Raw genomic sequence first — 27,087 nt, 5'->3', positions numbered from 1 at the left:
ACTCTCACGGAAATTACCGGACTTTCTCGAAGTCCTCTCCTCTTTCTCTCTCCTTAACGTCTTTCTTCCTACGATTTCGTCCTCAAATTTGTGGCTTACGTTGAAATTTTTATATTTCTTTATATATTTCGCGTATTTGTATTTCTTTCGTTTTCAACAAAATTTCTTCAACTTACGTTCCGTCGATTCCCTCGTCGTTTTTAATTACTCGTTGTTACTTTTGCACGAAAGTTTGTGATTTGAATTTGCAACGATGAAAGCAACGAAATTGGAATGACGTATAGAAGTTCAAAGAAAAAGAGGATGCAGCGAAAAAGTCGTAAGTAAGTTTCCGATTATGCCAAAAGGGATAAGATAAAAAGAGAAGGTATGACGTAAGTATGTGTGTACGTGCGTACGCGTGCATACGCGTGCACGAGCGATCATTGCAAATCAGAGAGGGTAAACGTACTTGCGTACGATGCCGTCGATTCCTCGAAGACGCGTCTTGTTTTATCGTCGCAAAAATCGCTCAAGGAAACTGGTTTCTCGTCATTGAAACGCGTACGCGATCGACCGATGTACCTATGTACGTGAGATAGCTCCTATGCGAGAAAACTCTTTGCGCAATTTCGTAAATAACTAGAAATTAACGAACACCTGCACGAAAGAAGAATAAGAAATATTGTTGAACCTTTTTATTTGCGATTAACCAACTTCTGTTGCTCTCAAAGAATTTAAATGTTTTTCAGACAAGAAATTACGATAAGTATTTCAATTCATTCGATTCATTCAATTTTCTTTTTTCCTTACTTTTTTACAGAAAATATTCGATTTTGGATTAACTATTATCTCGTTTATTAATCATTTAAATAATATTATTAAATTATTATTTCAAAGTAACAGTAGTTAAGCACATAGAATGCAAATATATTACTCGTGTTTTTAATCTTTCCACACGAGTGACCAAACGGGTGTTCGAAATGTTGTAATGGGTTAAAAGTAGTCGTGAGAAAATTGACGGGAAGTGTAGTCCTACCAGGTTCACTCTTTATCGGTTTAACACTTTTTTTTTATCTTGATTATGTATATGTGAGAAGGTGCGTAAGTAGAAGTAACATTTTCATATCACCATGTAACGCGTACATTTTATGCATTGAGAATACCTACGACAAGAAAGTTGTTCATTTTATTAACGCATTTGGTATGTATAGAAAGAAATTGGTAAATCACAATTTTAAGTACGTTATATCAATTAAATATATGCTATTGATTTATTTTTATAAGATAATATAGGAAAAGTATGCGTTATTAATCCTTTGGTTTTAGCTCAAGTATGTGCAGTTGTGTGTGTGCACATATATTATTTTATATAGTCCCTATTTTGTAGCCAGATTTTTTGTATCGATAAATATTAGTTAATTCCAAGTTATATAATTACTTCTTATAATCACACAAACAGAAAAAAGCCAGGCAATAGAGAGTCAATGAAAACTAAATTTAAAAAAATCAACATTTATTGTATTGAATAATGAAAGCAGTTTATAATCGATGCTAGGATTAGGATGTTTCGTTCCGCAAAGAGTTGACTATGTCGGTGCTCGGATTTCACAGGTTTTCACATGGATGACGATTATAGTTGACGCTAGTATCGAAATATTTAAAAAGAGATTAATAAAAAATTTTCATCTTGCTTACCGTATATATATATATAAATTGAAGATAAAATGTAAATGTAAGGAGGAACGTCGTGCAGATTTATGCAGTAGAAATAATAAATATTTGCTTTTGAATTCATTTATTATAAATAACAAGATGTATTTGTTCAGTGCGCACGTGTTTTTTAATCAGTATAACGTATTTTATATGTATTCAAGCTCCGCGTCTAACAATAAGTAGAGTTTGCTCTTACTGTGCTATATTTCATTTACGCCCCGAACTCAGTACGCCTCGTGCTACGTTAGGTAGAGTATAGCGTGAAAAAAAGAAAAAAAAGAAAAGAAAAGAAAAATCGAACAAATTGTAAGTACGGAAATTTAATCGAGATAAAGAAAGACTACGGAAACGAAGGAAAGAAAAAAACCAAAATATTCAATCTCGTCGCGCATTGAACGTATTGACGGATGAAAACGATAGATCCCATGAAAAGACGTCTTTGTATATTTGATTTTCGGTCCTTTTTCCAATCCGAATTCATTTGATTGTATGCGAGATAGAAAACCTCGTGTAATATGATCAAAATTAATATTCCGAAATACGATTTGTCGTGACGCACGTAAAAATGAATAGTATGTATACCGATATTTAATGCAAAAAGGAAACATTTTTTTCTATCTTCCTATTGTTTCGTTCAATTTCACATACGAAAGGGGGAGGAGTGTCGTTTACAATTTGATATACATACGTTACTGATATGCACTTCGAGAAGATTTTCTCGACAAAGAATCGTATTCGTTAAAAGATCGTACCGACAATCGAAAATTCAAAGTGTATTTAGCGTTCACCAAATTCATCTTCGTCGATATGTTTTAATCGAATGCAGGTATTCATACATATATTTATTTTGGTACTTCTAATCATAATTTCGAATGATCCAATCTAATACGCAATTAATCTAACAGTCGGCTTGAATCTCTGATAACGAAGAATGAGAAATAACACGGGAATTTAGGATATATACGTATATTATTGGCGGTGTATCGATGGTCCTTATAGGCTACGTTATTCTTACTTACTTAGAGCTCACGTTAGCAGCTTTTTTAATGCGTGCATTCTGCATCCTTTTCAATTCTCACGAATCGAGCCACGAACTTCTGTAATATTAAGCTATATGCTATTATATTCGCGACAGTCTAAACAACGCGTCATAGATATACATACATCTATTATACATATATCCGGTTTCTCATTACAAACTTTCTCATCTACATAGAGCGACTAAGTCTTATCTTCGAAATCTTTGTAATTAATTTGACATTTTTCTCGTTTCTTTGCGCTTCGACGATTTATATCGATAGGAAAAATAAATAAGAAAAACATATATGTATATATATATATTATTTTCCCTTAACTCATTTTCACCGATCAGTAATAAGAACTCTCGCGAGATATAAAGAATAAAGAGATAGAATTGCCCATTTATTGTTTCTTCATTTCGTTAAAAGTGAGATTTTATCGCAATAGCGAAGACGCAAAGATACGAGAAAATCTGATACGAAGAAGAGTCTCATCATCACATATAAAACTAAAGGCGGGGTGGAACTTTCGAAAGCTACGTAGTACAACATCATGTAGCAGGCACGTCTTATCATATCACGCTAGAGGCTTGAAAGAGCCTGGTAGAACCATGCGGATGTAATAAACCAGATCTTTTTGACTTATTTATTTACTTTAGTGACTACCTATCTAATATTCTCTTCTACTATAGGTTTCTTTTTTCTTTTTTCTTTCTACACGTACACGCTGGCACTCGAACACATTGTCGACCATTCATTGCCATTTTTTTTTTCTTCTATGTGTATCTATATACACTTTGAAATAAAAAGAAACGGTGCGAACGGTGCAAGAACGCAAATCTAATTTAGGCGTTCTTTCTCTCTCTCTCTCTCTCTCTCTCTCTCTCCCTCTCTCTCCCTACAACAATTCTTTGTAAAAGGGGAAAAAGGATTGATCGAAAATCTCATTCGAGAACAGATAGCAGCATACAAATTCTACAACGATTTGTTCTCGAAAGAATTTTTCTGTAAAACTTAAAGATCGTATCGTTCCTTATCTGCACCTAAATCGTCAAAGTTCGACGAAAGAAGAAAAGTCGATCGACTTGTTTCTTAGGTCCTTCGATTTCATCCTTAGGCCAATAAACCACGAAAAATTTCTTTCTCTCGCTGTAAACGACCCTCCCCCCCACCCTCTACCCCTCTGCTAGGACACTTTACGACGTTGACAGATGATCTAGTTAACAGCATCTTTTATTGATCTTTCGTATTGTATTCGTCTGAAATGTTCTTACTGCCATCGCCGAAATTTTACATTTGCACGTAAATATCACATCTTCATTTGGATCGATTAAACGACGAGAATCGATCGTTTCTCTTTCCTCGGAAAAAAATCGATGGACGCAGCTGTTGATGAATTTCAGTCTCGGATAAACGCGATTTTCTCTGTTTTTTTATTTCTCTTTCCGCACAATGCCACCGTATAATTTCTACTTTTTGTTCATTTCATTAAATTTTTTTGATTTCTTTTTACACTTGTATATTTATTTGCGTCTGTGTGTGTGTATGTGTGTGTGTGAGAGTGTGTGTGTGTGTATATATAATTAATTATTAATAGTGCTTTATGGGATGAAAGAAGTATCGTATTGCGAGTTCTTGCTTTTCTCGCGTATCCGCATAAAATTCGCCCCGATCGTAAACGTTGGCATAATTTATGAAGACAACGTTACAAAAGAAAGTTTATTCGTTCTTCTTGTCCCGATACGTACGCTAAGGTAATATCGTTCAATTTTTTTCCCCTTTCAACGGTTGGTAAAATTATCCTCGTTTAAAAATTGCGAATTCGTTGTGTGTTTGAGGATTTTTGCGAAGAAAATTATCCTATCCTCTCGATTATTCATGAACGTTCGATGATGGTTTTTTTACTGATTGACATTTTCTTTAAAAAATCTCGTGTCTCGCGATATTATCGTCACTGTATGTTTTGTTAACGACGACAACAACGAGCGTCGTCGACTTATCGCAAATGTGTGGTGTGCATGTGTGTGTTTTCTTTCCTTTTTTTTTTTCTAAAGGCGTCGTAACAACGTCTTAAAATTGTATTAATACAAATGTTTTTCCGTTTTAAAAGCACCGTTAAAATATTCAATATCAATTTTAAAATTAAACGAACTCGTAAACTCGTTAATTAATTTTTTTTTTTGTTATCCTCCTTAACATTAGAAAATTTGTGATAAATCACGTTTTAAAAATGCAACGACATTCGAGAAATGACTCGTAATAAATATTTCTCTCTCTCTCTCTCTCTCTTTCTCTCTCTTTTTCTTTCTCTTCCTTTCTTTCTCTTCCTTTTATCTGTTTTGCGTCTTTCTTTATTTTGTAAAACAACACAGTTTCGCATCACAGTTATATATCAAGTAATTTTCCTAATGTAAGATAATAATTTAGAAAATCAATCGTAAGAATATAAAAGCAAAAACAAAGGAAAGAGTAATGATAAAATATAACTAAACTGAAATCGCAGCCGAGAAGAGAATTAATATATGCGATATCGGCTCGAAGGTAAATTAAAGGAAATAACGAATGTTACGACGATCGTTGCTCCGACGAAACCTTGAAATTATCTATAGTCGTCGCGTCGTCTGATCTATCGCTGATTAGGTAAGTCTTATAATGCAAAAAAAAATTCAATAGGTGGTTGAGATTCATCGAGAAACATTTAACAAACAACCGCTTCCGATATAGGATTCTCGGTGATGTGTATAGTCGCTGTAGGCCAATCGATTTTCTTGCTGCAAACATGATTCAGTCCTTCCAGAGAAGCCAATCTATAGTCGGCCATCTTCAATGGCGAAAGTGGGGCCACTGAAATAGAAAAATCAATGGAAATTTTTTAAATCATCTTTATCATTACGTTGATACTTTATTTTTTTGGTTGCTCCTCATGAGAACACTGCTTTTAGTAATCCGATCAGCCATGACTCGCGCGTTCTCTTTCCTTGTTCGAATACATAAGAGATATACGCGTAAGAAATAATTATCGATCAAAGAGAACAAAAAGGAACAAAATCAAAGTGGCAAGCACGCATGCAATGTCAAAGTAGAGAGTTGAGTGTATCTTTGGTGATCGTATGTATACAGTGTTGCGTTTTTCGCGTTTACGAGTATATTTGTATTTTGTATTGCGTGGGCGTGTGCTTGTATGTATGTACTGTGTATTTGTGTGTGTGCGCGTACAGCAGGACACAATGTGATTTTGCACAAATGGAAATATTCTACTACCCAGATGCGGTGTTCTTTCTTTCAGAGATTAAGATTATTCCGAGGTCCTACCATCGGTATGTGCCGCTACAACAAGAGACGCTTTTTCTCTGCACAACATAAAAATTCTAATTTACAAATCACCTGCACGAGAAGATAGCGCAAAAGGTCGATTGCTGCCACTTTTTGTGACGTAACTCGATTGTATAGAATTTGGATTTATCGATCATCGGTAAGAAATTCTCTCTCTTATCGACTATCGATAAATGTTCCGATCGAACAAGCGAATTCGGTGAATAGAAGTTTATTTTCTCTATACACATTGTTTATAATTACTTCAACATTTTCTTATGGCTTTCAAAATCATGAAAATAATCAAAGAAAAGTTTTTTTTTTCTTCGCGAATTCGCTCGCGAGTAATAATCTCAACATTTATGGCGATAAAATAGAATAGATTAACGTATATTATTACAGGACGGAGAAGGAATGTCGAGTTTGACAAAAATTCGTAATAAGTTTGTTATATGCAATATAAAAAAAAGTAATTGTATAGAGGCTATCGTAAAAAGTAGTAGCGTGATACTCAAAGGGAAGTTGGTAGTTAGTTTTGATCTTTCACCGATTCTCTCCCGTCAAACGCAGCCCAGGTTCCCAAATTCGTTATCGAAAATATAATAATCGCCAATTAATCTCTTTTTCTTTTCTTTATTATACGTTCCGATAAAAGTTGAAATTCCGACTTACTTAACACATAGATGTGGCCTAATTGACCAACTGCGCGCTCGACTCCTTGCGGCCTTCAATTCCTAATTACAATTACCTTCGGGTGTTGTCGGCGTCATGGGCTTCCGCGAGGATCTCACCGCTAAAAGGCATAAGAGAACAAAGTCGTTTAAACGTCTAAATTATCATAGTCATTAAAAAGCTATTACGAGCATGAAGTCAATTTCGAAAAATTGACTTCTTTTCAAATGTAGACCGATACAAGAACAAACAAACGTTCGTGTATCGGGGCACGCAAAAGCGGAGCAAGCTAGATTCTTCGTTTGGCTCGTGTCTATTTACGCGTAAGAAATATTTAACGAATAAACGGATCGTAATATGTTAAAAGATGGACACGAGCCACGACGAAGAAATGCGTCTTTATTTTTCTACCTAAATTTTAATATATGTATATATATATTTGTTCAGAAATTGTACTATTGTATTATTTCTACTAAAAGTGTTTCTACTCAAGGCGCATACAGAGCTATCGCGATTTTAGCGAAAATAAAAGAGAAGAAAATTAAGCGAACAAGCAAAAACTAATCTATCATCTATTCTGCTTAGATCTGATATAATAAATACGTACCCCTCGATCGATCCGAGACGCGTGGGAAATAAAGGCGCAAGTCGGTGAACAAGTACTTTTTTCATTTGCCTTTCTTTTCTCTCTTTTCTTTATTTCATTTTATTTTTTTTTTTTTTTTTTTTGTTTTTTTTTCTTTTTTTGATTTTTATTATACCTTTCTAAAGAACCTCACAGAAAACAAAATGATAATGGTGGTGAGAGACGCAAAAACGAATTCACTTGAATCTTTCCTTTTTAAATACTCTTTTATTTATCAAGTCGAGCCGGTGATTAACCGGGACAGAGTACATGATCAAGGATCTAGTTGGATCTTGGTATTTCCTTTAAAATCATGCGATATCGAGTACGTTGACCGAACGATTTTATTGGATTATTTTGACAAACGATAAAGGCATCCACATAAGCTTTTTCTAATTTTGTCCCAATTAGCCGCGAAATATTGCCATGCTTAATATTTCATAAAACACGAAGATCCAAGCGCGATGGACATCCCGTCATTGGTACAACATGAAACCTCTAGGCGATTTATAATAGCGAAAATCGTAACAACAACAATAATTAACGACGATGACGATCATGACAATGATGGCGATGAGGACGATGACAGAGATAATCAATCGAGATTGGCATTAACAACAGCTTGGGCGTTATTGGATAGCGCATTCGCAGATTTTCCAATATTGCATAATCTATATTTCTATTTTTGTTTGCTTTACGCGTACGCTATCCATTTAAATATGATTAGAAAAAACTAATGGTATCATTATACCGATAAAAAAGAAAAATGTTTTGTTAACTATGACGTAAATAGGAAAAAACATGTGTCGTTTGTCGGCATTAACCGACCGAGATAAAAAAGCTGCGATGTGTTTTGTGATAGGTGCTCAGTGTTTCTGCGATCAAAAAGCCAAAAAACGGAAGAAGAAATTGGAACGTTGCTAGTTTTCACAAATTTTCCTTATTACGGATTTGATTTTTACGCGCGAATCCTGCGTTTTGTTTTTTTTTTCTTTTCTTTTTTCCGCACTTGCAAAAGCAAGTATTCAAATGGCGAATCAAAATTCTACTAATCCAAGAACAGATCGTCGTCGAACTTTACGCTTTCAAAGTTTCCCCAAGGAAATCTTCATTCGAACCTTGAGAAATCTTCAAGATTTTAACGAGCTGGATGCTCTTAGCGGAATTATTTTGTATTTTCTATTTTTGGCATCTACTTGGACAAAATTAAAAAAGAAGAAAAAAAAAAGAAAGGAAAACGTAAGCATACAATATTCGTACATTATAAAAGCGTAAGTTCGTTTGTCAACGATCTTTTGAATTGTTGGAAAAACGCGTCAGTAAAGGATAATTATTAATGATCGATATCGTAAATAGGATTTACTACGTATCTATAGTACAACACTACTCTGTTTAGGCCAAATGTTACTAATAATAGCGATACGATGCGATCTATACCGATCGATAGGGGGCACAAACTTAGGACTACGAATATTCGCGAACTAACTTCCCTCTCTCGAGAATACATATTTCCGAATAAGTATTTGTTGAAGCAAATACGGGACCATCTGGTGTATACAAAAGAACAAGAAAATCAAAAAAGAAAAGAATAAGAAAGAATTCGATTGATGCCGTATGGGCGTATACGATTATACATATACATATACATATGTATGTATGTACGTGTTGTTTGTACGAGCTATTTACAGAAACTCCCGATCGATATTTTTGAGTGCGCCTTGAAAAAAAGGGAGTCCTCGGAAGTTTCCCGATCCTTTTGCGAATGTGTCTCCGCGTTCTGTTCTCGGGGGCAGTAAAATGCAGGTAACAGGCAAATATTTTCCCCGCTACCAGACGGTCACGTGCAATTCACCTATGAAGTATGCCTGCGCGTGTGCGGTAGTACGGTCGAATGGATGAAGATCGATGAGGATTACCGATTGATATTCTTGTTAATATTAATTCTAACTTGTTTTTCGCAACGGCACTCACTTACCATATCCTTCGCCTTGAAGAAACAGTCGAAAGGCCTCGCTTACTTTGCCCGGTTGTTCCTCGAGGACCATACCGCAATCGGAGATCTGGAAAATTGTACGCAGTAGTCATTTGTTCGAATGAAAAATGCTTGGAAAAGAAATAATCAGAAGGGAAAGTAAAATCGAGCTTGGACGTCGCGATCGATACGACTCGACTCTAATGAGAAACAAACAAGGTGTGTGTACATCGCGTATGTACATACGAAGAAAACCACCACTACGGGTTACGACGAGCTTGCGGTTTAAATGGATTTCGCTTAACGGTATGTGCTACAATGGAGAAAGAGACCGAAGTGCTGGAATTCGGCTAGCCTCGGATAGGCACTTGCTCCAGATTCGAAAGCCGGAAAGCCGATTATTCGATGCGTTGCGGCTACAATTCTCACCTTCATCCAGGTGCTGTTCGTTGGATCTAACCGTCCATTTAACGTGACCGTATCGTCCACGTGCGGACTCAGAGCACCCGTGATGTTCATGACTGGTACGCTAAGCGTAAGACCTTCCTTCTTGCGAGTAGGATCCAGTTCTCTGGTGATGTTCAAATCGGTACGTCGCAGATAACTATCGATGAACAATGCCAGGTTTATTGGATTAACGCGATGTTCGAAATAATTCTTGTACACTTGAACGAGATCGTGGTTTCTTTCTTCCGTACCCTGAAAGGAAAAGAAACAAAATTCGATTACAAATTTTCCAATCATTGGATCCTCCCTCCTCCCCGCCCTTGTTTTGTATAAAAATTACGATCTTCGAACGAATCGATTCGTGGAACCGTTCGATTTTTTTTTCGTTCCATAAGGTAAAGTAAAAAAGTTAAGTTGAAGAGAGAATGGAGAAAACGTCATTAAGAGCAAGTAAAAAATGGAACGGAGAAATCTTTGGTAAAAAGGACTCCCATCGAAGTAACTTTCGAATTTGACTTAACGATCATCGTCAAAATGAATTTCTGAGTTTCTCTTGGATTATATACACAGCCTACATGATAATATTTTTCTTGTTCTTTTTCTTGTTCACTAAATATATCTGCACTCTACGTTATACCCGGTAAACCTATTAAGAAGCTACGTGTTGCATAATAAGGGCGGTGAAATTGCCGCTGACGCGCTAATCCAATTTTCTCGCCTCGCATAGATGCGTTCACGAGCGAATGCCGTTGAAGGAGAGCTCGAAGCTTTGTCGTCTATAATTCTTTGTACGCTTTCACCCGAACCTCGTCCGCTTGATCGACTCGATGGAGCATCGAGCGTTTCAGTTTACTCAAATGGTACGCGTGTCTATCGAATAAATCTTTCATGGAGAAGTTTCGCTATAAATGACCACGCTATTACGACAAATATACCTCTCGCATTGCGAACGAGTTATTTTTAACGAGATTACCTACTAAGAGTATCGATGCACTTCGTATTCTTAGTAATTATTGCATCGATGTATGCGTTTATACGAATTGTAATTCGCGCTAATTAATTATTCGTTAATTAACAAATTTTAATAGTAAACTTTTGATTAAAACTTATTCGTGTATCAATCCGATATGCGTAGAGGAAAATTGTTCTTGAATTTGTATTACGTTGAACACATCTTACCCTGCCAAAATGATGCCACATCAGATAATCAAGGACGCTTTGCGTCATTCCTTGCGACCTCAGATGACGAACGTTGAGCTTCTGGTAACCCCATTCGATCCATCCTGCTTGCGTAGATACGCAATTGATCAGGCAAAGTGCATTGACTTTTTCTGGATGTGCAAGGGCAAATCTAGCCAATATATTGGCACCCGCACCAACTCCGAAACCAATGACAGATCTTAAGCCGAAATGACCAAGAACGAAAAGCAGCTGTTCAGCTAACTCCTCCATGGACGGATAAACGTAACTATACAGAAAAAGGATAAATTTTTAGATCATTTGTCTAATAAATGGTTAACTAGTATTAGAAACTACGTCACTGGTGGAAATTTATCGTCTCTGAAATGAAAAATCTCTTAACTTTATACAATGTAATGAAAGATTTCGAAGAAAACTAATACAATTAAATCATTCTATACGTTCTCGTTGAACTTGGCACGCGAATGAGAATGCGCAGAACGTAGTAATAGTTAAAATTACTGCTAGCACAGCATTGCTCGTTATATCATTTTCTATCTCGATTCGTCCGATGAAATTATGACATACGTTCGTTCATTCGCTATATTATTGTTACGATTCACGCAACGCGCAATCATTTTTTCATTCAATAGATATAAATAGATATCACAAAGAAATAATAATGTTTCTTTCCAGCTTTATATTTCCAATAACAATTATTGAATCCTTATAACCTAAAGAAAACTCTGAAAGAATCTAAAGAACATTGCGAACAACTTTGATGGAAAACGAAACGAAAGCAGGCTTCGTACTTCGGGGCTTCGATTAATTAGAACGTTGATGGGTTCATTGATTTTTGCGTTAATTAATTTCCCTCCCAGTGATACCATTTAAACTATTCACAACTATTACAAGGGTCGTGTTGCCAAGTAGAATACCAAATATGTAGGCATATGTATAAACATCAACCAGAGGTATTTTCCATCTCGAATCGTATATGCGATAATCCGTTTTTAATTAGTGACCTCGTTAGCACCGACAAGAGACTTTGCGGTTTTTCGGTGTGTACGTGGTGGATGTATTCGCGAAACTTACCAAGAATATTGCTTTTTATTCTACGTAGACGACGTAGAGTAGTTGCGAGTTTCTTTGACCAAACGGGTTTTTCATTATGATAGTAGCTATGCCTGTGTATATATGTTATATATAAGTATACTCACTCCTCCGGAAGCGCCGGGGCATTTTCTTCTTGACCAGGGGCATTGACGTGATAGACGCAAAAATTTTCAAGGAGAACACGCATGTCGATGTAATTGAAGAACGCCTGGAAGCTCGAGATATCTAAAACAACGAAATTTTATATTAATACGATGCACCATTTCCATTCATTTTCATTACAATTAAAAATATTCATTCTCTAATCGTGTGTTGGTTGTAAAAAGAAAAATAATTAAATGAGCGATTAGAAAAACACATTATTTTCGAGAACAATTGTTTCGTCAAAATCGTTTGTGCTACAAACTTGAAAAGTTAGTCCTTGGAAAGTTGCTAGGTAGATCGTGATCTATCACACGCGAACTTGTATATATGCATGTTTTTCGTCATAAGACGGTTAAAATATCGATTCTCTTGCAAGATGCCTTCATTTCTTATCGTTATTTTGGAACTTAAGTGACTTAACCTTTTAAAATGTACAATTTTGGTTGATACTCACAATTAAGGCCTAAATCGTGATAAGTAAGGATCGCTGGTTTCGTCTGGTTTCCTTGTACGGCAACTAGCAGACTACCTTTGTCCAGTTCTACTCTTTCCTCTTGTACAGAACTATCGTCTCTCGACAAATACCTCAGGGCCGGAAATTGTAACTGAATATTCTTCAGCTCGATATCGTCCATACTATCTCGCATGCACGAAGGCATCGTGCTAAGCATGGGAAAAAAACTCTCTTGATTATTAATGTTTCGATAAATTAATTATTTTTTTCGTTGGTTGTAAACCCTTTTACACGGAAGACAAAGAATATTTCGTACGCTCGTAATCCGGAAGTTTTTTCTTTAATTAAATTTTTCTATTCTCTTCTCGATGGAAAAGAAAAGAAGATTAAATGTTTTATCTTTGTAAAATATAGCTTCGCAGTTTAAAACAGAATAAAGAAGTCTCGCTTCCTTTTTGATCTATTAATGTGTATTAATATCATAATTATTTTAACGAAACGCTTTGCAGTGAAGTACGCTGCGAAAAGCGTATTTTAAATAATCGATATTATATTCATATCCCTCGTACATAATTCCGCATATTATAACGCATACACAAACGGACTTTCTCATTCCACTATGTGTAAAGATGGAACTATCAAAAAGATAAGATAGCATACGTTGGAAAAAATGGTACGCGTACTTTCCGATTGTTTCTCTAACCGTTAGTAGATATATTCGTCCATTAGATTTGGCTGGAGATACTTCAATTCGTAAGCTCTTATAAAATTTTCAAGTAGAGTTCACAAGATTCTAACCGTGCACCATGAAAGTGCACTTAAACGAAGCCGCGCGTGTGCAATTGACGCACGCAGTATGTACCCAGCAAAATTATTACTCGCTGAATTACTGGCCTCGTTGTATAACGAGTAGTTTCTCGTCGAGAAGGAGTTCCTTTTTACATATATTTTCGTTTTTTTTTGGCATTCACATTTTCCCAGTTTTAATTTGGTCACAATTTTTACTGAATCGTATTATGAAACAAAAGGTAGAAATAAAACGAACGGAGTCAGAATTAAAAGCTCTTCCAAAGTCCCTATCTACTATGTGCATACGTGAATGAGAACACATTTTTTTGCTATAGAAAAAACCAAGTTGACGCGTAATATACGTATAATATAGAAGTTCGAGTGCGTCTATTCTAGATAAAAACGTTTCGTCTGATCTTTTTATGGTATCGATCAAAGACCACGCCCAGTTGGCCGAAGTAAATTCAAACTAAACGCATTGGAACAATTATTTTCAAAACGAGTATATAATTGCAGACGAGATTCTTAGCTTCGTCTGCAATAATTAATATCTAATTTATTTTAGAATTGATTATATCGATGAAAATAATCGAACATTCGATAATTGGCAACATTTGTAAAAATTTTATTTCGAGTCTTTGAAGTCCCTCTTTTTTGTCGCTTAACCTCGATATAATTAATTAAAAAAATGTCGGGTAATACTTTGAAGATACGAACGTTCAACCACGAAAATTCTTTTCTCGTCGGAAATACCAGAGAGTAAAATAAACAAAAAAAGAAAATACCTTCTTTGTTTGAAGGAAAATATCAAAGGATAAGGATAGTCATGTAGCAGAGGAGAGAAAATACGTTGTTCTCGTAAAAGTGAACAAATCGTTCCAAAGGTCTATTACGTTGTAACATTGTTCTTTTTTAACCCTTTATATGAGCTGAACAGACAAAGCTCGCATGGAAGAACACGTCGTCTATTCTCTTTTATGTCTCACAGGAGAAACATTTGCTCTCTTTGCTGTCTACTTTATTAAATATCTCGTCTGATTAAACGCTTAAGTGTAAGTTATTTTTTTTAACCTTATCGCGTACGAGTTTCAATTGTATTTTGTTGCGTTGTAGCGAATCACTTTTTAATCGTCGATTATCTTTTGCGTCAAAGTTATTAATCGGTTAACATTTTAATCGAAGTTTGTCGTATAAATGTACTCGGGTTCTTTTACTACAAAGTTATAGATTTAAGTTGCATAGATTACTCGAAAATCTTAGCTTCTTATTGAAAGATCGAAGCAGACGAAGCAAAGGAAACGCAGTTATCGCGTTGTGGTTGCTACAACCCGCAAATCGATATTTCCATAAAGAGAACTACATTGTGTCTACCTACGAACACGGAAATTCTAATCTGGAACGCTAAGCTCGAATAGAAAAATTCTACGAGTTAATTTTCAAAAGAAAACTATTACAGCTTTCTCGACTTTATTTTTTGAAAATTTATTATTTGCAATCGCGTGATTGAATAAAGTACAATTGTCGATTAACACTTTCATTAATTAACATAGAGAAATTATAAAGTAATTTATATTTTTATTATTCTTCCCGTGTGCTCTTGGTATCAGGGAGAAAAGATGAAGAACAAAGTAATCAAGTTCGTTAGCATTCCAATCACTATCAAACGGGGTACATGCGTAAGTACTTTTCCGTATCTCGGACACGTCAGACTCTCATTTCCGGTCAAAGTTAAATCCGGTTTGTATTCCACCTACCAACTTTAGAACGTCGATGATAACGTGTAAATGACGACGTACAAGATATCAACTGTCCTACTACATGAAATTACTATTATTTGTTCTTCTTTTTTCCTGCTTCTTCCGACACTTTCAATTTGAAAGTATTAAAAAAAAGACAAGAAAAAGGATCGGGAAGATTATAAACCGCGAGAAACAGATGGGTGGCTATGGAAACACACGATATTCCGTAATTTGATATCCCCTTGGTATCCTTTTTATCGACCGATTAACCGGACTTGATTTTTTGTGGTCTTATTATACCACCGACGACGTAAAGTCGCAAAAGTAAAACGACGTTGCGAAGAACGGGGATCGATTTACATCCTGTTTTATCGGTAGCTCGTATTTGCTCCGAAATCAGTAAGATCAAGAGAGAAAAAGAGAGAGAGAGAGAGAGCAAGAGGAACAAAGAAATAGTTCGTGCACGCATGCATAAAATACAAAAGATGTACGACATATATATTATAAATACATACGTACACGTATGTATAGTTCGTTCAAGAAAAGCCATACTACATTCCAATCGCGACAGTTTCATTGAATTTTCTTTCCTTTCTTTCGAATAAAGACGATGCATCAAGCAAATCCAACTTTAAACGAAGGTCGCCAAGAGCGAATGTTTCAAGGAATACAAAAGATACGAAAAGAAGCTAGATGGAAGAAGAGGAAGAGAGGGGAGGAGAGAAAGAGAAATCATTCGAATTTATAATATAAGAACGATTGCAATTGCATCGTACTTTTAAGTATAAATTCCAAGCTTTCGTTACCTCCGTCATCGGTCAGCAGTTTTCCTTTTCTTCTATTTGTCGCAGTATATTTAACATTGAACCAATCGACAATTTATGTTACCCCTATTTGTACCTTAATCGATCGAATGACCGGTATTTAACAAAATTTGTTTTTTTTTACAATTAAATGCGAATAACGGCCAATTCGTTGCTGACTTAAGTAACAATTAAAATGATATTTATAATTATAATATAATTGTCGTTAAGTTAAATAAAGATACGGCAATAATATTCAATAAAGAATTTGAATGAATAATTTAAAACAAGTCATTCGACCGGTCGTGATACGTTTAGCTTTAAATGACACGTTCTTCTCAAGGTTTCGTTTTAATTCAACAAAATGACTCGTACGATCCTGGACTAGCGTAGTACGCGACTCACGACTTATAATGTCCATAAAGAGATATCTAGATCAAGGACGTCTCCTCGATAATATCAATTGCGACGGTACCGAAGTATTTTATTTTCTTACATTTTTCATTATATCAATTTGTTCCTTTTTTTTTCCTTCTCTCTCGTAAAATATCGATTTATTCCGATTAATGACGTATTTTTATACGATTCTGGGCAATGATTAAACGTTCGTAATGTTTTCGATATATAGTAAATTTGAGCTGACGTAAAAGAAGAAACTATCGATTGAGTCGAACGTGGAAAAACATAAATCAAGCTTTGGAGGAAGATAGAAAGAGAAAGCTCGTGGCAACGATTGCAGGTGGAATGATGGCTTCTCGCCAAATTCCATTAAACCAATTTTCGGTGGAAAGTAGAACGAACAACGACCAAACGTGACGATATCTCTTTGTTTTTGTCGAATATACAAGGTAATAAAAAAAAGGTTCCAACATTTTAAGAACTTGTAGTATTCACCGAAGCGAGTAAAAAAATGTCTCGTTAACATGAGTCCAATAATCAACTTAAACTTTTATTATTTATGATCGTTCGATATCGCAAGCGAATCTTTTGGCAAGGTGCCGAATGTGTCCAGTGGAATTTAAAAATCATTGAAGTGTATTTTGATCCACGATTCGTGAATGTTAGAACTGCATTCGAATGGAAGGAAGACGTATCGAGTTTATCAATGAAAATGGAATGTTCTTAATATTAGGCATACTCGTAGAATTTAAAGGGTCTAGAAGCAAAGCAATTAAAACGATTGACACTTAACGAGTTTCATAGTAAAAAATGTTAGTTTATAATGGTAAGATCGGATATTGTCGGATCGTCATTAGTTGTATCAACGAAGAAACGTGTCCGTAAATTAAATATTACGATTTCTCGGTAACGAAGATGCATCGTATGAGATAATGCGTGCCGATCGATCGGTAACTCGTTAACGAGTATGCTTTAATAATAAATCTTCGTGTTGTCATCGACGTCATCCTTTGTCGACTTAATTAGAATAGTCAGAATACAAAAGTGCTTTGTTAGAGTTGCTTCGTGATAAGCTTGTAAGGAGTTATAACAACGGACATCTCGTTGCTACCTAAAGTTTATAATTATTATATCGATTGGACGAAATTTTTTTGTTTAACCCTATAAATATATATTATTATATATATATATTAAAATCTTACGAATATAAAATCGAATCAAATCGATAATAGATGAAGATTAATTTCTTGGTTTTCTTACTTTGTATTATATATATATGTATACACTTACTGGCAACCGGAACTAAAGCTATTCATATTCTAGATGATCTCCGAACTAAGCCAAAGAGCAAAAATGAATAAGAGCAAGAAGAAGAAAATATATACCTAATATATATGGGATACTTTAACAACTACAAGGAAGGCTGAACAAATCCATTCTCTCGTCGATCCTCTTTCACGTGAACTTACCCCAAAAGTGCAGTTTTCTCGGCGGTGGCGGCGGTCGGCATCTTGTTTCTGTCCCTAAAACAAAATGGCGGCAAATAATATCACACACGCCTGGCCCCAGCGATTTTTCTCACGTAATTTTCGTCTCGTCGATCACACAAATGACAAAGCACAATCGACTAAATTTCATAGGGGGGGAGTTGGGGGAAATCTTTACAATTGGACAATCTAATAATCGAAAACTTTTTACGACACCGTTACTTTTACTCTTGAAACTATGGGAACGTTGATCTGTCATGTCAATTCGAATGAAATTACTAGGTCGATCGATGGAATTTAGGAAACGAGAAAATGTTAAAGGACGTTGAATAGGGTGAGATGAAAAGTTGAATGCAACGTTGACCGAGTTCGAAACGAACGTGACTGAAAATGGAAACTCATTCGGAACTTGAGAGACGTCCGATTAGAAACTTTATAATGAAAATAATTAAAATCGTAGTTTCGAGAGTAAAATAACTTTGTCGTAGGTTGTTCTTGGAGTGAAGATCTTCGACCACGCCTCGATCTTTCGAGCCGATCACCTGGAGTCCCTCGAAGCGAGGAGCCGGTTCCGCAACGTGTTTTCTCGTTTCCGTCGCGCATCACGAAAAGTCGCGCTGACGCAACTCGAGCGTTGCAAGGACAAAGGAAAAGGGATAATATATTTGTGCTGCACCATGGAAAAAAAACGATAACGATGTAACAAACATTCCGTGCAAAGGTAAATAACAACATTAAAAAAAAATATTAAAAACAAAGGAGAGTACAATGAAAGCAAGCCTTAAAAGCTCTACACAAATTTGAGTAAAAAAAAAAAATCAATAAATGAACATAATGACAATTAATATGAGTATTTATATTATGGCCCATGCATAAACGTGCATCGTTCTAGGTGTCGACTAAAGCATATTAAAACAAGAAGCTTCGTGTTTTCTCTGTTCGATTCGCGTGATGCGCGGCTTACCTCGTGGCCTGCTTTTCTAGTTGAGGTCGATCAATAGTCGCGGTAGCAACTTCCGGTCCTAAACTCCGACCATCCGTTTAGCCAAAGTCCCATTGCTCGAAGTTTAAGCATTAGCTCGAGTATTTGATTATCGCGCGAACGAGGTTGGCTGCTTTCGAGATTCCTCGTCTTGCCGTCCCAATAAATCAAACAATTCCAAGAATTCGCGTCCATAAATTCGATTATCGGACGCAAACATTATCCTCGTCGTGATGGATAATAGATTTATCTACCTTTTCCAAGATATCTCAAAAGACGAGCGAGCAGTTTTCGTTCGGAATAGGATACAAAATTCGAATGAAATCGATTCCTTTTTGCTGTCGAGTCAAAAACTGACGAGTATAATAGAATAAAGCAAAGCCCTTTCCCAACAAACCAAGATACCTTTAGATGTCTTCGACCTCGAACCACTTTGGAGACACTCTCGTCGTGGAGAGTGTTGTTTTCTTAAGAAAGCAATCGATCGATAAGGAGAAGGCACGAAGAAGAAAGAAAAGAAAAGAAGACAAAAAAATATCCTCCGTGAGACGGCTTTTGCTAGCACCTGTTCGCCGATTACCAACACCCGTCACCACCACCACCACCAGCACCAGTACCCACCACCACCCAAGCAGGGCTGGGGCCTGTGATCTCTCATGAAATTACCTTGATACGATCGATACGCTCTCTCGTCGATCCTCGATCAATGGATCCTTTTTCCTGATTTCCACTTTAGGGGAAGCGAAGCTGAAAGCCTTCTTGACGCTCTCGAGAACGCTTTGGCCGGTGCTCTGGGTCTGGTCGACGATCGTCGTGCTTTTGTAAACGTCTTCGCCCAGGTCGCCTAAGGACCTGTACGAAGCGCCAATACCTGCCGGCATGGCGTTCCTCGCCACGTTTCCTCACCCACGATGACAACGGGTCTCCTTCGAAAAATGAGCCGCCTGCTCGTTCCCGACGTCTTCGTCGAGGATTAGCTTCCTGGCCCTCCCCTCCCCTCGGCAACTTTCCTCTTCTCTGCTGCTGCTGCTGCTGCTGCTGTTGCTGCTTGACGATAGATAGGCGTGCCCGCGAAGCCAATATGCCAATTTCGTACGTCAATAAGGCAAACGAACGAAGGCAAAGGAACAAAAGAAAGAAGAACCAAGATAAGGAGGAAACGTCATTATCGTGCTTCGACTTATTCTCGATGCATCAACGAATAATTATCATTTAGTTTATTCGTTATTTCAATCGTTTACGAATTTAAGATCGACGAGGATTATTTTGTATGTCGACACTATATATATATATACGCGATGCAACGAAAATAGGTTCTAGCACGAATTCAACAAAGGCTAGAACGAAAAAGAAGATAGAAAAGTAAGGGACATATATATAGATGCATGAGACGGTGCAAAGACAGCATGCAGAAAAGACTCATTGACTTCATCGTGACTGTGATAATACGCACATTGAGATAGAACTATGCGCGGCAGCATGCTGACTGCAAAATATCTCTCACCGTGCTTTCATACGTGTGTGTCTTTATGCGTGTATGCATATATATATCTATGTATACGTAATAAATAGGTCTATCGCGCGTATAAAATGTAACGATACACAACATGCTAATATTGTAAGACGAAAACAATAATGATGTGATTTGCATCGACATCCTTTTTTTATAAACGCGTTTTTTGTTTCTTTTCTCTTTTTTTTTTTTATCAAATAACCGATTATAACGTGCATGAAATATTTAAAAGCGATCGCATGCGAATAAAAGATGAGATGTTAAACGCGTTGAAATTAATCGATCGATTCATTCATCTCGATCTTCTTCGATCGAAACGAACCTATTTTAATCGTCTATGTATTATAAATATCTTTTATTAAGATACTAAAATATAAAATATTACGGCTATTTCGTCGATATTAACGGTTCATTTTCCAAAGTTAACGGCTCCCGCATGATGGTCTCGAACGAATGAAGAACAAAGTGGTCGTTCTCGAGTACGTAAAATAAATCGATCGTTCTTCCTGTCTCGTCAATGAAAATTTGATTACATTTTTATCAATTAAATACGAAAGAAAGAATTACGTTCGTTCGTTTGACGCGACAATTTATTTAATATACTATTAATCGTTGAATATAATAACAAGTAATCGAATTGTCGTTTAGCAATACGACGAAATCAAAAATTACAATGCACCAGTCTTTAATTTAGAAAACGAAAGAGGAGGATTCGAAAAAGGCTTGTGATTAATTAAGGATAAAAATAAAGGATCAATATTATATTCCTATAAACTGTCTTAAGATCTCTACTTTGTTATAATTTGAAAATTCGTTTCGATAAAATCTATATACAGTGTTCATTAGTTTTTCTTAATATTTCTCTGTTGCAAAGAATGATACTACTGATAGTTTTGTCAAATTTTATTGTTCCCTTGAAATGAAATATTTAGAAAATAATAAACGATAAAAAGAAAGTCATAAAAAAATTAATTAGAACTTGGGAAACATATGCGTATAATCGATTTTACAATTAGTCGATAAGTAATTATATGCATATTATAATATTTTCTTAATAAAAAATTTTAGGTGGAAAAAATAAAATAGGGAAAAAAGTAGGTTGCACTTCTTGAATAAAAACGAATGGTTTAATGCTTCTCATCGATCTCTTTAGGGAACACGAAGGCGTCTCGATGTCGACGTAACAGACGACATAACTAGAACAACCAACATCTAGCCTCGATCTTTCTTTCATAACGAGTAAGTAAATATTTATTTTCTTCTAAATCTGAGAAAACGAGAAGGAAAAAAGAAGAAAAAAAAAACAACGTACGACGTTCGAATTTATCTCTTTTTATCGGTATCGATAAAAAAGCGTAAAATAAAACAGTCTATATATCGCGAGAAGTGCATCTACCTCAATTAACCTAAGAGATATATAGGTGTAAATAATTTCTTTTGGAATGGAAAAAGAAGTATGTTGGAACGTTTCTGAGGAAAATCAGCTGCGGTTCTCGCAGAGTTGGACGTCATCGACGGAAATTGTTGAGTCGCACGCACGAGCAAAGAAAATCGATCGGGATGGCTCTGTGCGAGCGCAAATTAACCGAACGAATGATCTTAAATAAATTCTTTGTAGAATTATTCATTTTATTTATCAACGAAATTGGAATTTTTCTCAAATGTTATTAAACGTACCCCGCGCGACCGGCCGATGACCGGTCTAGAATTTTGAATAAAAAGGCAGCGTTCGATGCGATTGCAAATCTTTCGACAATATAGGAATGTTTGTAATAAAAAATATAATTAGTTTATTCGAACGATCGAATCGCGATTACTATTAGCACTTAGCGTTAAATACGATTTAATTTTGAAGAAATGAAACGTATGTAATATAGGAGAGGATCGAAGAAAGTAGTAGTCCGGTTCGACGGGACAGGAAACAGATCGATCTAGCTTGACTCGGCCTTTGCTTGGCAGCGCCACTAGCACCAGAACCGACGTCAGACGGCGTCATAATAATAATCCGACGGCGATGTAACGGCATCGTCATCATCGTCATCGTCGTCATCGCCGTCATCGCCGTCGTTATCTAGCGCGTCTATTTCATTATACTTTACGAGACCTAGTACCGCCCTAGTACCGACCTAACACCGACCTAGTATTGCACTAATCGTGACCTACCTACGATCATTTTATTCTTCAAATTATTATTTTTTTTTTCTTACCAAGCAAAAAGTTACACGCGATATTTGACATCATAAGAAAAGTAAGTTACGATATATCTATCGTGTATATCTCATGTCGGTGAGAGTTAGTTCAAGGATCGATCGCTTCGAGATGACTTTTTTATTTCTTTTTTTCTTCTTTTTTTCTTTCTTTCGAAATCGTAAAAGGCAGACCACCACCACCACCACCACCACCATCTCACAGAGGACGAGGATGACTCACCTAGTCCTGCTGCGCGATTCTCGCCGCTGAATACTGGTATTGCTGAAGAAGAGTTGCAGTTTTCCTTTAGCTTCTTAAAATTGGTTAGCGATCGAAATAAATGGATATTATAAGTAAGTAGTCGACGATTATGACGACTATGAGACGATTATGATCAAAAGACCCTTCTTCTTCTTCTTCTTGTTCTTCTTGTTCTTCCTCTTTCGTTATTTCCTTTCCACTCGACCTAGCTAGACGACTACCCGACTGAATAAACAAAGATGGAGACTCCCTTTGTACTTCTTCTCTTTTTCTCCTTTTGTTTCCACGTACTACTGTATTAGGGAACGTACCCGCTAACGAAACTGACGAACCGAAACGTGTTCCCGTAGGCACCGCACGGTCACTATTGGCTTGATCTTACGGCTTCGACCATGGACTGGTCAATGAAATGCGCGTCTTCTGTTGCGCGGTACGCACCGGATCGAACCGGTTACGGGCCGCCTCTCGACATCTGCCCATTCATACGAGAACCTCATTTTCTTCGCTAATACGATAATATTCTACCTACCTTAGATCTCAAGACCAATCTTCTCCTCGTTCTATTTCTAAACAATATATCGAGCGAGCATTCGGACGTTCGTATCGACGTCTGTTTCATGAAATTCCCGTCGATATTGTAGGAAACTTTATTCTTCTTCTTATCGATCGAGAGTAAATCATGAAGATGAACATTCTTCTATGCTAACCTTACTTTTATCATTTACATAGTTTCAAATCTATGTTCGATATACGACCGAATTATTTGTTTCATTCTTAAGATTTTGTCTTATCGAACAATACGTTTTTCGTGGAAAGGCATAATACTATAATCATTAGAATATGATAAACGAGTTAGATGCAGCTCTGTTGATCTAATCAGATTCAATTAAAGTGATAAAGTAAAGCAAATATTCTCGACTGCACGAAGGATAATTAAAATTAATTGCTTTCTCTTTCTTTTTTACCAACACTGGCCTGGGATAAAAATACGTGAGAGGTATTGTTGAAAAACACATTTTTCACATACCCGTTCCGATCGATTCATCATCATTTGTCCGAATGTCTACTAATTTTCATTGCGATCGTAGCTAGTCATTTATAGAAAGAATATCAAAACGAGAGATCGAAAATGATTTGGAAAAGTTGTTTAGAATACTAAGCTGTCTTATATGATACGTTCAGGTATGAGGGAACAAACAAACAATAAAGCGATGTTGTAAACGGAGGCAACATTTCGGAGACGATGAGTGCTCGGTTAAGGGTGCTGCAACTAAGGGTTTCTCTTGCTCCCTTCCTCTCAATAGCATCCCTCTGTAGAGTGGTTGCGTTGAAGCAGGCTGGTATGACACAAAGGTAAACGAGAATATCTTCTCTCTCTAGGGCCTGACCAGTGTGTCTGAGGTAATCCTCCCCGGAGATTACTCGGAGACTAGCGTACCTTTATTTATGTTCGGTTAAAAGGATTTTAATACACGTCCTAGGATCGTCAAGTGTAATAATTCAGAAGGACAGGCAAGACGTTAAAGGCAACATGGCACCAATCAACGTCGTCTTGTTCCTCGTGGTTATTACAGAAAATTCCCATAGACGTAAAAGTAGAATAACATTTTGCCAAATACGCCTGAGAAAAACTCTTCTATCCCTATTCTTATAAGCTTATCTCTTACTACTCGGGATTATATCTATTACTATTGGTCTCAACTCCGACGAGCTTTGACAAAGATGCCCTCCCTTCTTATCGTTGATGCACGAAGGGATACGTCTGCTTGTCTGTTTATCTGTCTATCTGCTTACAAGTTTTCTCTTTTTTAGACTTCCTTTCTTTCCTTCCTTCCTTCCTTCCTTACATTTTTTACGAGCAAACGATGCGATTTTCTTTTAACCGAGAAACTCTTACAATGGGACAACTCGGATAACGTAACGTTGTAAATATTAATTATCCTTATTTTCTCTCTTTTTTATTTTTTACTTAAACGTACACGAATACCTATAAATTTGATTTGGAAAAGTACGGTATTAAAATTCTTCGTATGTATGCACTCACGTACGTCACCGACCTCCCCATAAATCTGAAGCGGCGATAAGAGGGCGAACGCAATCGATAAGAGCAAACCTCGCACACGAACCATCTTTCTCGAGCAATACCTGTTATTCTAACGTATACACTTCCGCAGTCTAGGTTCAACGTGAGTTGATTCGGTTCCGATTATTTTTCTACCTTGAGAAAGAATCACGACTGTGTGTTCCTTTATCTCTCTCTCTCCTTTTTCGATTTTATTATCTTCCCTTTCTTGCGCCAACTATTATTTCTCTAACCCTCCACCTCATTATCTACACTTCCTTCTCTTCCATGAAAAAAAAAAAAAAGAATATATAGTGTAGGATAGAAAATTGAAGGTTCGTTTCCGCGTTTAATGAATTTGCCTCGTAGACGATACTACTAGCAATTAACTTCAAAATAAATAAGTGAAAATGATTGAAATGCGATAAGGATGTACTACCTCGTAAAGTGCTTTCTCCCTCGGTGATCAGTCTGCGGCATTTCGTGTAATTATTTCAACCTAATGGGAAAGGCTGGTGTTCGGTTAAATGTCACAGAGAGCTAAGATTACCTTCGTTTGGAGAATATGCAATAATTAGGTGTGATGGTAGTAAGAACAATGTGCATTATGCCGTCCTAAATTACTATACAGGGTACAACGTAGAACGATGACGAGAGTAACTGTACTTAGTTACACGCACTTCGGATTAATTACATTTGAAACGATGACGACAGATTTACGGTTCTCCTCGACGAACGAAAAATAAAATATGAATTGTTTTCAAGAGTCGAATTGCTCGTTTTGCACTATCCAGGATGAACCACGAATCGCGATGGGTAAATATTGTTCCGTTATTAACAAAATTCGATCGAAAATACTTTTATCAAATATAGCATGGTTGTGGTTCTTTTTTCGTTTTATAAAAGTTTCGGTTACTCGCATAAATTTCTTCGGTATCAGCAATCGATGGCAGGCGAGGATTTTTGATCCTCGCGTAAAGAGATATAAAGTAACTCTCAGAGGTGGAACGTGCCAGGCACAAGGGTGTAGATTCAGTGTTTCCGGTCAAAGAGCACCGGTTTACGGTATCGTGATCGATAGGGAAACATCTAAGAAAGATATCGGGGGAGAAAAAGAAAAAGCGGAAGCAGAAAAAGATGAAAGATGCGACGGATGCGAGGGAAGATGTAAAAGAAACGAAGCAAGACTAGAAACGTTTCAAGATCCTTTTACGAGACTCGGTTATGCGAGGTGTGAGCGAACACGAACCTGAAACAAGCAAGACCGAGTCGAGCTACACCTGAAACCGTCTTTCCTTCCTATCTTCCTTCCTTTCTTCCTTCCTTTCTTCCTTCCTCCCCTCTCTTCCTCTCTACACCTTTATAATCTTCATCCCGAAACGATATGTATTCATGTATATATATAGATATACGCGGTATTTCTCTCGCAAGTACATCCATCATAAAAATGTATATTTATGCGTACTTCCGTTACCTTGCAACAAGAGTATACATATGTATATTGTTACGACATGCCAACTCCCGAGTTCTCTTTCTCTCGTTCCTTCTCTAAGGTCTCAGTTACCTTAAACTTACTCCAGCCATGGGATACTCATGGAATACGAAAGATGCTCCGCGATAGTACTATAAGAGTATCTCCTACTTCTTCAACATCTTTCTTTTCTTTATGCCTTGTTCGAATCGCATGATCTAAGCTTTTATTTTCTTAAACGATATTTTCTTGAATAAACACTTTACTGTCAGTTGCACGTAAATAATAAAGAGAAAACGTACCTACGTATCACTCGAGTGACTCAAATTTTACATTAATTACGTTCATGCAAATGGAACTTCTCAGGGCTCGTGGTCAGACGCGACGAAATTTTAATTCAACGTTTTGCGAGATTGCCCTTAACGCGAAAGTTTGTCTCCGCATGGAGACTCATCTAGGTAGATACGCGGATAGGTCGGTTGGTTGCTTACTTGCATGCTGCTAGATATGTATGTTGGCGACGCTGCTTGCGAAACGTCGTATGTTACGCGCGGAGAAGTACAACTGCGCTGGCAGACACGTGAAACCACTCAAAATGGTAATACGAAAGTTCAAAGACTTCCTCGTGGCTGTTCGTGCTATGATAATTTCGGACCCTCCGATACACACACGCGGCTGTTTTATAATTCAGACGAGTTACCGTAAGAACACCATCTTCTTTCGACTCGATTTAATGAATTTTTTTACATCCAATAA

General features: G+C 36.7%; 1 protein-coding gene and 1 long non-coding RNA gene across 9 annotated transcripts; one reads left to right on the top strand and one right to left on the bottom strand.

Moving 5' to 3' along the window:
- The first annotated feature begins 81 nt into the window (after positions 1-81).
- Positions 82-18,697, top strand: LOC122521437. Its single transcript, XR_006304767.1, has 2 exons — positions 82-323; positions 18,341-18,697. It is a non-coding gene; the product is annotated as an uncharacterized LOC122521437 (long non-coding RNA).
- Positions 1,761-23,229, bottom strand: LOC122521407 (protein NDRG3). 8 transcript variants are annotated; one of them, XR_006304754.1, is made up of 11 exons: positions 22,778-23,228; positions 19,501-19,878; positions 17,835-17,888; positions 12,636-12,844; positions 12,142-12,262; positions 10,922-11,210; positions 9,725-9,994; positions 9,299-9,383; positions 6,775-6,819; positions 5,976-6,064; positions 5,392-5,558 (listed from the first exon to the last, which is right to left on the bottom strand). XR_006304754.1 is itself a non-coding variant. In XM_043642122.1 (10 exons), the coding sequence occupies exons 2-10, from the start codon at positions 19,713-19,715 to the stop codon at positions 5,413-5,415; spliced, it is 1,434 nt and encodes a 477-aa protein (XP_043498057.1). In that variant the 5' UTR covers positions 19,716-19,878; positions 22,778-23,229; the 3' UTR covers positions 1,761-5,412. The 8 variants fall into 8 exon arrangements, 5 of the variants coding, with proteins under 5 accessions (XP_043498057.1, XP_043498077.1, XP_043498097.1 ...); XM_043642122.1 differs by lacking the exon at positions 5,976-6,064 and having other exon boundaries at positions 1,761-5,558; positions 22,778-23,229; XM_043642142.1 differs by lacking the exons at positions 5,976-6,064; positions 17,835-17,888 and having other exon boundaries at positions 1,761-5,558.
- Between the last annotated feature and the right edge of the window lie 3,858 nt (positions 23,230-27,087).

This window comes from Polistes fuscatus, unplaced genomic scaffold (genome assembly GCF_010416935.1).
Source record: "Polistes fuscatus isolate 324 unplaced genomic scaffold, CU_Pfus_HIC Scaffold1, whole genome shotgun sequence".
Classification (NCBI taxonomy): domain Eukaryota; kingdom Metazoa; phylum Arthropoda; class Insecta; order Hymenoptera; family Vespidae; genus Polistes; species Polistes fuscatus.
Note: the sequence above shows the minus strand (reverse complement) of the source record. Positions and strands in the feature narration are given on the sequence as shown.

What these genes read in the sequence shown, in the direction of transcription:
- LOC122521407 (XM_043642122.1), bottom strand. Translation starts at nt 19,715, where the DNA reads ATGCCGGCAGGTATTGGCGCTTCGTACAGGTCCTTAGGCGACCTGGGC. An exon ending in TCACGATTTAGGCCTTAATT is followed by an intron (nt 12,263 to 12,635) that starts GTGAGTATCAAC and finishes TCGTTGTTTTAG; the next exon opens with ATATCTCGAGCTTCCAGGCG. An exon ending in TGTGGCATCATTTTGGCAGG is followed by an intron (nt 9,995 to 10,921) that starts GTAAGATGTGTT and finishes TTTTCCTTTCAG; the next exon opens with GGTACGGAAGAAAGAAACCA.